Genomic DNA, 12,070 nt, shown 5'->3' on the forward strand with positions numbered 1-12,070 from the left:
GCTGTTTTGTACAAACATCTTAACATCAAGAATTTAAGGTACTATGGCACGTATAGCTAGTTCACATTTTGACTAAAGTTTCCCATACCAATAGAAAATCATGTCTTATGCAGAGGTGTGCATCACTGATAGCCATTTGTTTTGCAACAAATACAGTTGCAGAGAAACTTTTCGTTAGTTACATAAAAATATGCAATAGTATGACCAGTTCTAAGACAGTAAATAAAACAAACAAAAAAACACAATTTACTTTTGTTGCAGGAAATACATCAAATAATGGACATTAAATGTTTTGTGTGTTGAAGGCCAAACATACATCCCAAAGCAACCTTTATAAAAAAATAAACAGCTTAGGCTTTCTTCAACTCTATCAGATGTTAAAAATGTACAGCCAGAGAGCACGACTGCACACACAAACAGACCAAAAAATAATTAATGAAAAATGTAGTTAAATGGGCTTTTAAGAAAGAATTAGCTGTGACACTGTTGTGTACATAATCAGAAGTGGTATCAGGGAGGTTCACACAGGAAGATGAGTGCACTGCCTGGTGTGGGCAAATGGAACACTAGATCACATCCAACACTGTCTCTATTTTCTAAATGTTCCCTGTAGCATCAACAAGTACCAGAAGATATGCTGAACATTAAGAATTAACTCAAAGAAGGTAAGGAACCTTCACTAGAAAATGAGTGTAATATTCTAATAGAGACAGTAGTGTGACTGCAGCAGTACAAGTAAATATATACATAGCGAGAATTTTTATTTTGGAAGCATGACAAAGAAGAAAAATAAATCCTCAAAAATTAATTTTGGTTTTTTTGGAACTGTCCTAAACATTGTTTAACAGAAAATAGTCTTCATATATTCCTTTGAATGAATCTCAGCAATTGAAAAACTAAATGTTAAAAAAATAATGGCATGTATAAGAACAAGAAAAAATTTGCTGAGGTTTTGCAAGAATACATCTTATTATTCCAACGTTTTAGAAAAACAGTGAAAAATATAAGTAGTACTTCGCACAAGCAAAAAAAAAATATAACAAATGATTATATTTGAAACATGATGAAACAACCATTAGTGTGTCCAAAATTAAAGCAGGACAATTAACACCTAAACCCCAAGTTTGTTTAGTTCAAAGAAATACAAACAAAAACATCAAATGGAAAGAAACTAGTGTACTCTCTCAATCTGTAGTACAAACAGCTCTTCCGAACACTCTCTTACATTACATCTCAAGACCGTCATGAACATGGCAAAATTCCATGTTTATAAGGTCAAACCATTTGTGGAAATTAATATCTTCATGGTTTAAATGCCACCTACAACTAAAACCACCATACTTATTTTGAAGTTACATAAAGCAATAAGAAGCTCAGACTGTTAAAGGCTGTTCTAGGCCAGCTAGATCCCCCTTCCCCCTTTTTTTCAATATATATACTACCTCTACCACTCCATTCATCTAGCAAGACCCATGATTTTCTATAAAGGACTTTCATAAGTAAATACAAGGAATTCTAAAGAGTCAATATATTATTTAAATCTAAGATGTTATAATGAAAAAAAAAGAAAAAGAGTCGACAGGCCTTCCCCTGATTCTGGTATAGAACAGAATGATTCACAGTATAACACACACAAAAAAATCTAATTCTGCCAAAAAAAAAAAAAAAAAGAGAGACTGAAATATCACTTGTGATTACATTTGTTACAGCTAGGGAGAAAATACATGTAAGTATAAAAACATGAAAATATTATGATGAGGAATTACAGAAAACGATTTCTAAAATTTATTACATTCTTATCTAAAAGAATAATTTCACATTTTTCAAAGCACTAATTCATAGTTCTATAATTTAAACAGAAACTTAATAGTTAGTTATGATGCTTACTGCCCAGGACGTTTTTTCCCCCCCCTCCCCTTTATGAAACTGAGAAAAGGTAGTGTTTGATGCGATTAGTCAAGTGCTTGGAAATAGGAGTTACTCAAGTGTTAAGTTGCAATTAGACAACAGTAGCCTTTTCTGAAAGACAAAGTAGATATAAAGTAATGAACAGAAATAAATTGTATGATTTATTACAGCCACTGAAAACTCAGAAAATAATAAAAAGCCCTCAACTCTCCTAATTTCTGTCTCCTGGTAAAAAGCAAATGCCAGTCAATACAGCATTTTTGGTTTTATAGCTGCACAGAGATGTTAGCATCAAAACCTGATTCCCACTGTTCTCTACTATGCAAGTGGTCTGTTCTTCAGTCCAGTGTGAAAACCAAACACCTCCGCTTACCCATTTATTGCTGCAAGCAAGCTGGCTGACTGTACCCCAGGAACAGAGGGGAAGCATTGCCATTTCTGCACAGTTGTCACAGCCAGAAAGTAGAAACTATCAACAGATACAACCACCATAAACTGAAGGGTCACGAGCCGTACAGTTACCGGCATTAGAGGATTTACTGTGAGACACCTTAAGCTTCTAATGCAGACATGTGGCAGAATTAATAACTATGTGCAAGTATCCATAATCTGCTCACAACTAACTACACATTTTGTGTCTGTTATATTAAAATACTTCTATGAAACGTGTTTTACAACTAAATCATTCTAATGTGCAGGAATTAACTTTAACTACTAGGAATTACTGTTCAATTAACATACCAAAAAAAAAAAAAAAAAAAAAAAAGAGGTAAATTGCCATCTAATCAAGATCCAGACAACCCCCCCTGAAAACTATTTGCCTATTTTCTTATTTCAAAAGCCCCCAAAAAAGCTCCACAGGCATATACAACTTTATTGTTTACTCAGACATTGCTAAATGTATCTTTCTGCTTATCCTAAATTTGGTATTTAATGAAGTTTGGTGTCACCTGTAAATCAAGAAGTCTTGGTTATAAACCTGAAAGTGTTAGAGAAGTTCCACAGGGGAAAGAGGAGAAATAGAGTTTGAAAGCAGGAAACAAAGCCATCAAGCATACATTGCTTAATGACACAAGTCAGGACCACGGTCATTCGAATATTTCTATCCTGTTAAGAGACACTTCTAAACGGCCTTTTGCCACAGTAAAAATGTTTAGTCATCCATCCCAATAAAGATTACTTGGAACTCTGAATGTAAACTGAAAAAGTCCTTCTACAAATGTAGCTAATTAATGTGACATTTTCCTTCTCAAATATATTTTGGAGTCTAATAATTAGACTTTGGTATTTCCGTCCATAAAAACATCCTCCTTGGTAGCACACAAATGTACACAGTAAAAAGATGACAGGATCTCAAGCATGTATGAGAGAAACTGAACATCCAGTTGGTAAAGTGCAATAACTTTTTTGTCCAAAACTGGGAGAATGTTTAAAAGCCCAATTCCCTCAGACACGTAGCCAATAACTATATTTAGTAACTTTGCAACAAACAGACAGGACAAACAACAGGGCCCACACTGCATTGCAGACTGATTGGACAGGAATGTTTGGCAGCAGTCAACACCAAAGAACTAAAGCAAATAAAGCTTGAAACTCACAGATATCTGCGGTTAAGGTTTCTCAAAGGACTGCAACATCAAGATAATCATGTGTTGTATTCTCTGCTATGAGAATGCTAATTATTCTGATCTTTAGGATTACAGCACAAGATGAAAACTGCACTGTAAACATAATCAAAGTAAACTCATCACCCAAATAATAGGCAAAATTCTGAATGATGAAGTACTACAATTTAAATTTCATCAGATCATACTGAAGAAAAGCCACTGTCCCTCAAGCAATTAAGTCAAGCCTTCAATGCGTTGGCATTTTCTATGCTTAAAAAAAAAAAAAAAAAAAAAACAAACCAACCCACCCCAAACACAAAGCTATCTTTTTTCTTCTCCTTTTCCCAAAGACCGAGCTGTAACATTTCCTTCATTGCTTAATCCTACCCTCTTGGCCCTATTCTTTTTGTTGTCCAAACTAGAGCACTTTTAAGCAGCTACAAGAGTAACACCCTGTTTAACAATAAAATACTCAGTTTATGTTCACCAAATGATTCATAATGCATATCCCATTCACTTATATGGGAGCTGCACCCTGCAGATCATAAAAATAAGCATATTATAAAAAACAGACACATGCACAGTTCATTAATTCTAAGACGGGCTCTATTCACTCAGTAATAATACCAAATTATTTTACATCTGTTATGGAAACACATCAGTTATAATTGTAAAGAGTTGTCCAAGATTTGAGAAATTCAAAGACAAAGACAACTAAGTTGCTTAAACCAGCTACTAAAAGATGGGTTCAAGAGGGAAAAGGGAAATAATCAAATATAATCACAGGACCAATCTGGTAATTAATACACACAAAAATCATACCAGTATGATTGTAGACTACATCTGTGATGCAAAGCATATTCCATTCATTTTTCATTTTTTCCACAAGTGCTCCTATATCACTCCAAGAGCACTTTTTATCACGGCTTGAAAATTCCGGATTTACTTCTAACTGATCAGCCAATGAATAACATGATCGAGACAGTCCAAGCTTCTGCAATGGTGTAAAATGAATCATGTTGTAACCTAGGTAATAAGAAGCCATTTATTTAATAAGAAAAACAAATTTCAAACAGAGTTAATTGAAAGAAGCATAATAAGTTACAGTAATAACATGTACTTAAAGCTAGTGTTTGGAATAACCGGTTTAAGTTAATCTGAATTGCCCCCTTGAAATTCTACATAACAAGCTTTAGGAAAACAAAACAAAAAAATAAATAAAATCACACTATCAGTTCTACAAACGTCCAAGTCTATCTGAAGTCAAAGCCATAGAACAAAAGTGGTTTCCTGTATTAGGAAATCCCTGACTTTTTGCACCTCTGCAAATATTTTAATGGTTTGACTAACTTAATCTGTTCATTAAATTTAATCTAGTGGAAGATATTTAGTTTACAAATTGAAGAACAAATAGGCTGTTTACACTGAAGCTCTTTGGTGTAACTGTTTTTTTGATGATAAGGCAAAAATGTACATCCCTTTTTATGTGTATTGGCATTACCTGTTTCTTTTGCAACTTTAAGCCTGTCTTCCCATTCATGAAATGGTCCCAGACACTTAGCAAGGAATGTCTGGAGTGTAACACAATCCAAAGGTAACACATGATCATCGGCTCCAACATGCAAAATAGGATCCACAACTATGTAACCTCCACCACTTTTTTCATTCCTAGGAAAAAATATTTTTCATTGGTATAGTAAACACCCAATGTACCATTCAGTTTCAGAAAGAGAATCCAACAAGCACAGCTATTTCAAGAACACAGTAGTCCAGTACAGCTGTTGGGGGGAGGCAGGGAACAGGACCGCAGGACACCTGAAGAAATTAGGAAACACTGAAGAGATGCTCACCTCTTAAGCATCATCTCTACCAGACTTACAAGAACACAACTGGGATACAGAGCTTTAAATGCTCTGCAAAAGTGAGATACCTTTGTTATTTTCTGAGACAGAGTACTGGTTCCTCCTTTTAGGATATGGAAAGCAAGAAAGCAAGCATGACTCCCCATCTTTTATACAAACACCTCCATTTGAAGCACACTCCTCCAGAAGAGACCTGAGCTACATGCCCTTTAAAGCCTGAGGGAATTTAACCACACATCTTCCTGAAACTCAGAATACCACACTACAGTCAATCCAGGTACTGGCACTCACTTCTGCACTTCTGTTGTAACAAAGGAAGAAGTAAAGAATGTGAAGTAAAGAATGACAGAACTTCTGTGCTAGGAAGATACAAAGCAATCTTCAAAGCTGATGAAGAAAGTACAAATTAATCATTCAGATACTCAGGATGCTGATGACTTAAACTTGTAAAAATGGCTTGCCTTTCCAACATTCACAGAAAATTGACCAACTTTGTCCTGGATATTCTCCAGACTATTTTTTGCATCAGAAAGTATTAAACAACCATCACACCTACTGTCTTTCATTAGCAGGTTCAGATAGGCCCCATGGTAGCAATTTGAAAAAATGTCTGGAAAAAAGTGTGTTTATTCTTCACAGTGATTTCTTCAGGTTAAAATGTAAACCAAGGGACAGACTGCACTTGACTGCAAGTATAGAATTTCACTTACCCAAGACTGAAATAGTACTGGTATGATCCAGAAATCTGGAGATCCAGCTTGCAGTATTTATCAGAGTCATCTTCTTTTCCCGTGGGATTGTGCCATGACAGTGTCCTGAACTTGTGGCGATCAAATACTTCTCCAGAAGCTGGATAATTTGTGTACACAGTAACGGGTTTGCCTTGAAGAGTTGGGCCCAAGCGGAACTGTAGCTCAAAACCTCAAGGAAGAAAGATAAAATCACGTTATCAGGAGAACTAGATATTTCTATTCTGTAATTACAAACCATATTTTGATATTATGTTAAGAAGAAAGTGCATCAACATATCCACCAAGAGTTTGAGCAGAATGGTGCATTTCTATGGCATCATCTCTCCCTACTTTCCTAACATTTTTCTTTGCACACTTTACATATAGTTTTCCTTTACTTACATAGTACTATTCAAGTCCTTTACAATGTGTTCCTCTTTGCTATATAAAAGAGTCTTTAAAACAAAACACAGCAAAACACCAGGATCATCAGACTACATACGATTTTATGCAGATTTTGGACTATGTACTATTAAAGTATTTAGGTTTACCAAGTGTATATATTTAACAGACCCATGAAAAATCTGGAAAATACAGCAATACATTTCAAAACAGGAAATATTTCAAATCCCTTCATTCTCCATTGAGTGTTCACTAAACAATGCTACATTCCTTATGCTTTTAACTGTAAAATGAAATGTACTTGTGTGTAATCTACGATGAACAACCAAATTGTTAAACTTTCAGAGAGCTCAACAAACCAAAGGGAGTTTTGTATACGTGCTGCAGGTCACATGCACATAGAAAGAGCAGCATTTACGCTTAAGATACCCATGATAATGAGAACAAAATTAAGTTGAAATATCAGGACCTGAAACCATACTGAAGTCTGTTCAGCTGGATATGAAAAATTCAATTTAGTCAACAGGTTTCAAAATAGGTTTCTGCTTGCATATATGAGCGCCACCATCATGTGCATGGCTGATTACAGGGTCCTTTCAAGTGACCAAAACAGGTATAAGTGCTTGCACAATAACATTTCCTAAATTACGTGCCAGTCACGTAGTTAACTGTGGTGAGATGCCCGCTAGCCCTAGCAGTCCACAAAATTTGGAGTAAAAGAAACTTGAATATTTGTAAAAAGAGAAAGCTATTAAAACACATATAATTAATTATGAAGTGTGAAAAAACATGAACAATGACAAGTTCCAGGATCTTAAGCTGAAAAAAAGCCACTTGCTTATTAAGTAGAATCATGGGGACTCTAATAGCAAAATTCAATATCTGAGTACATTTAAATGCAAGTCTCACCAAGCTCAAAGTTTATCTTATTAACATAACCACCACTGCACCAAACACCACTATATAAAGCATTGCTTTTAGGATATGGATGTCTGTTAGGTAAAATGAAGCTCATTTGACTGAAACCAAAACAAAAAAACAAAACAACATTTATCAAAAATCAACACTTTTGGAAGGTTAAGTACACTCTCCTCATCTTGACATTAGAGGGATTACTAAAATTAGAGCACAGGGATATATGTCATTGATATCTTATTTCCTGTAACAGTTATACTGACAACAGGAATGCTGTGCTCAAAATTAGCTATGCCCTCTCAGAGACTGTTACCAACAGAGGCACTTAAAATGTTCGATAGCTTCACACTTCTGTGTCACTCCTTCCAATAAAATGCACACAACTGGAAGGATAAGTTATAAAAGGAGGTTAGGGTCAACTCTGCACTTGTTCACTAGTGACATTTTCTTAGATTACACTGTCAGAAAAATCAATATAGTTGAAAATAATTATTTTTCACAAAAATCAAAACCTTGTTCCTCTACCAAAGTACTTTGCTATTAGGTTCCTAGATCAGTAGCATAAAGTAATAAGACCCACAAAATTTCATGAGTAATAAAAATTGTTGTATCATTCAAAATGGTTTCTAAAGACAGTGGCTTTAGTTTTATGGTCCGAATTTGCTGAGCAGCATCATAGTGGACCAATTAGTAGTCTGGGTTTGTTGTCTGGTTTTTTTTTTTTTTTTGGCAAATAGACTGAAGAACACTTTCAGAGAGAAATAATGTCAAGCTCTCAAAAACATGCAGCCAGAATACTAACATAGCACAGCTACAAGAAATCTGACAGGCAAAATAAGCCTTAGGAGGAGCTAATGATCCCGTATTCTAAAACATTATCTCAGAGTTTTCAAAATGTTACTAATACTGATATATCTCAACAACATTAAAGATAGGGTGCTGCATAACACATTGCAGATAAATACTAGAGAGCGTGACTTATGAGGGCAGGTTATAAAAGGAAAGGGCCTAAAATCCACTTGGCACTTTGTTCCCATACAGACTGATGGCTCCCAGCCCATCTGCTCTCCATTTCTCAAGGGTTTTATCTGTCAGACCAAACTGCAACTGGAGCCCATAGAGCTCTGCAGTGGAAGCAAACATGTCAGAAGTTATTAAACACTGAAACAAGAAAAATATATTAAAATAAACAAACAAACGACCACCACGGCAGGCTGAGCTCCCTTTCCATCGCTACCCAAAGAGGGTGGCAAGCTCTCGGCCATTCCCTCTCAGCCATCCCCGATGGTTCCCCGCCGAGGAGCAGGAGGCCGAGGAGGCCGCCGCCCCGAACCCACCTTGTTCCAGCCTGAAGAGGGTCTTGTCCAGCTTCTCCATCTCGCCGAGGTGCAGCAGCCGCGTCTCCTTACCGCTCGGCATGGCTGCGGCCGCCGGCCCGGCGCTGCTCCCGCGCCAGGAGACTCACTTCGGGGAAGGAGAAGCGAGCCCTGCCGTGAAGAACAGACAAAAACCCACAGGTCAGCGGGGACACCCGCAGACGGTAGCCGCTCGGGAACGCCTCAAGCCGCCGGTCTCGCTTACATGTTCCACAGCCCCAGGGGAGAGAGACGAGGCGCTGCAGAGCGGGGACGCGGGTTCGAGGCAGCTGTCAGGAGGCGCGCGGCCCTCCCCCGGCCGGGGACCGCCGCCGGCAGCACCCTGGAGCAGCACCCGGAGCAGCTCCCCGTCCCACAGCGCGACCCGGCCCGCAGCCAGAGCGGCGGAGGTGCCCCCGGCCCGAGCCGCCCCGGGGGGGGGAGCCTGACACCTGTCACTCTCCCCGCTCGCCCCGGCGCTGCCGGGAATCACCGCCAGGCCCCTCAACACCGCCCTGCCTCTGCGGGGAGCGCTGCCCGTCTCAGCCGCCCCACCATACTCACGAGCGGGCCCGGAGAGCGGCGGAGGCGCAGCTCCCCGCAGACGGTGACAACTGCCGAGGCCGAGCGCAGGCGGGGCGGGGGCTGGAGTAGCCCGTCTGTCCTCGCCTGCTGCGGCAGCCCCGGGCTGGGCCGACCGGGCAGGCGGGCAAGCCACGCACTCGCCAGCAGCCGCGAGCGACTCGGCGGCACCGCTCTTTAACTCCCCTTTTCTTGCTTTTATCTGAAACAAACTTTATTGGTTCCGCCGCGGCCGCGCACGGAGACGGGCGGCGTCTGCTCAGCTCCCGCGAGAGCGCAGGGCCCGCCCGGGCCAGGCTGGGCCTGCCCCGCCCCGCCCCTGCCAGGCCCGCCCCGCCTCGGGAAGCGCCCCCTGAGGGAGCGGTCGCCTCGGAAACCACCGCTGTCCCCGGCGCTGTAGCGGCGCTGAGCGAGCCCCGAGCCCGGGCCCCGGACACCCCCGGCTTTCGGGGAGCGCAGGGCTGGGTTACCTTTTCTCCTGCCTTTGCCACAGCACCCACCAGCGCCTTTACACAGGGTTTGTGCGCGCCGGCACGAGAGGCCGCCCCCTGAGGGAACCGGGCACCTGGAACTAGAGCTCTGTGTGATTTACCGGCCATTCCGCTGAAGAAAACGGGACTAAGGCTGCCTGGACAGCCCGGCTGAGGCCTGCGGGCCCAGCCGCTCCTTGCCGCGATGGGAGCGCCGCTCCGCGGGCACAGGGGGCGGCGGGGCACCCGGCGCCAGGCAGCGGCTCCTGCCCCATGGGCTGCGCTGCAGAACAAACATGATGTCAGCCGGGCTTAAGTGCTATATGTAGTGCGTGGACAAGGCTACAAACTCAGGGGATCTGTCTTTGACCAAGAGGCAAGGTGACTTAAAACAAACCAACCCCAAACAAAACCCAAACACCACCGCCATTCATTTGAAGCACACTGTCGTCTGAATCGCCGTCACCAGACAGCCCTTACCATTGCTTTACATTGCAGAATGCCTGCGACAGTCGCTCCAGGCCTCTCACCGCTGAAATCATGAACTGCACCCCACTGTAAAGGTCAGCCTTCCAGCTCTGGAAGGTCAGTCTATTTTTATTGCCTAGAACTACGTCAAAAAAAAACCCCTGTACTTCTCAATTTACAGTCACTATGTTATAATGTTTATTATTTTTGTTTATTTTCAAAGGTGGTATATTTTGTGGAACTGGGAGGAGTGTGCAAAACTATTTAGGCTTTACTTCCAGTCATTCCATACATAAGCTTACAACATTGTCTTACTGCAATGTGTTCATCCAATTCCGATAAAATCAAGGGCAGCGCAAAGGCCTTGATATTCATGGAAACATTTCCACCCATTTCAAACTGAGCTTGCAATCTTTCGGTAGCTATTTTTTTTCCTTCCTCCTTCATCCTCTTCTCCCTCTGAACATTTTAAGAAATCTGTTTGTTCTTCATTACACTGAGTGGTTTTTTTTTGTATTGTTGAGAAATGCTTTTCTGTTGGTATAAGCAAATATGTCAACTTTTATGCCCCCTGAAAATATGAGGATCCCCAGATAGACCGGGGAAAAATTCCTAGTAAAAGCCCCCTGTGTGTTTGTGCAGCTCCCCTAACATTAACCTCAGTGAGACTCATTCAGATGTGGTTCAAATGTGATACTTCCAATCTGGATCTTGGTGCTCAGCAGAATTGTCCACTCTTCCTTGTCTTTCCTGAACTACTCATTCCTTACTCAGCTCACTGGCCTGCATGCTTTGTATACAGGACAGACCTGCACTTAGCAGAGGCCCAGCTCTCCTGACATGCTGTCTGTTTCCTCTGAATTGGACATGTCCTAGTAAAGGAAATACAACATAGGAAGGGAAAATACAAGAAGCTCCCACAGCATGACAATCATAGGAATGAAACCAACAGACACATCATTGAAAGATCTGCACCATCTCTTTGCTATAGTCCTCAGCAGGCTTTGGCATCCCAAAGTGACTTTGCAATGTCTGCCAGAGTCTCACCTCTTCCTCCAGGTATGCTGTTGTCCTGTCACAGACTGCAAATGGGGTGTGATTTAGAAACTTCATAAGCTGCTTATGCCATGAGGAAATAACACCTATCTAGCCAAATCCTTTGCATAAATAGCTACCCCAAACCACATGCTGTGAAAAGCAAGAAAAACCCAAACACATATTACTGTAGGCAATTTTACCACTGCTACTAAGTTTTAAAATGTAACTGGTTTTCCCTATTTGATAGGGACACTGAGCCAATTCTAATTACTAGGTTTGTACTGCCACAGCTTCACTATACTATGCATTCAGACAGGTTTTGAAATGTATCCACATTTATGAACAAAGATTTTTAAGTTTCTCAGGACAAAAATCATTAGAAACCAAACTAGTGTACAACCTCCAAATCCTGAAGCAGTTATTCTGACCAACACTTGTGACTGTAGCTAAAACAGATGTTAACAGTGGAAATAAGGACTTGATCAACTACACAACAAAGAAGTTCCTTAACTACTACTAAATCACTTACTAATTAGAACAGTATCGCTTCATTTGCCTTCAATTCAATATAAAACCCCCACTATTATAAACATACTGAATGAATATAGCAGGTCCCTTGATTAATTTTAATCAGGACAGCAGAGCAGACTGCTATTATCCTTCCTCCATCAACATCACCTTTACACTGGCACATCCCTTACAGACTTGGGGCCTGTGTTAATTTAGCAGACG

General features: G+C 40.6%; 2 protein-coding genes across 4 annotated transcripts in view; one reads left to right on the top strand and one right to left on the bottom strand.

The window, feature by feature from the left end:
* The window catches only part of AGL (amylo-alpha-1,6-glucosidase and 4-alpha-glucanotransferase), a 38,216-nt gene extending 28,574 nt beyond the window's left edge, over window positions 1–9,642 (bottom strand). For 2 of the 3 annotated variants that reach the window (XM_065841799.2, XM_065841800.2), the window contains exons 1-5: window positions 9,345–9,642; window positions 8,763–8,912; window positions 6,088–6,298; window positions 5,017–5,183; window positions 4,338–4,541 (exon numbers count right to left, since the gene is read on the bottom strand). In XM_065841799.2, the coding sequence (XP_065697871.2) occupies window positions 4,338–4,541; window positions 5,017–5,183; window positions 6,088–6,298; window positions 8,763–8,844 (664 nt within the window). In that variant the 5' untranslated portion in view covers window positions 8,845–8,912; window positions 9,345–9,642. Of the gene's footprint in view, window positions 1–4,337; window positions 4,542–5,016; window positions 5,184–6,087; window positions 6,299–8,762; window positions 8,913–9,006; window positions 9,180–9,344 lie in introns of those variants that run through there. The other variant, XM_071810379.1, reaches the window with a different exon arrangement.
* Window positions 9,643–9,762: 120 nt separating this feature from the next.
* FRRS1 (ferric chelate reductase 1) overlaps window positions 9,763–12,070 on the top strand; it is a 28,362-nt gene continuing 26,054 nt past the window's right edge. Inside the window, exon 1 of the mRNA XM_071810381.1 lies at window positions 9,763–10,417. The gene's annotated coding sequence lies outside the window, so the exon portion shown is untranslated. The remainder of the gene's footprint in view (window positions 10,418–12,070) is intronic.

This window comes from Patagioenas fasciata, chromosome 6, assembly GCF_037038585.1.
Source record: "Patagioenas fasciata isolate bPatFas1 chromosome 6, bPatFas1.hap1, whole genome shotgun sequence".
Lineage (NCBI taxonomy): Eukaryota > Metazoa > Chordata > Aves > Columbiformes > Columbidae > Patagioenas > Patagioenas fasciata.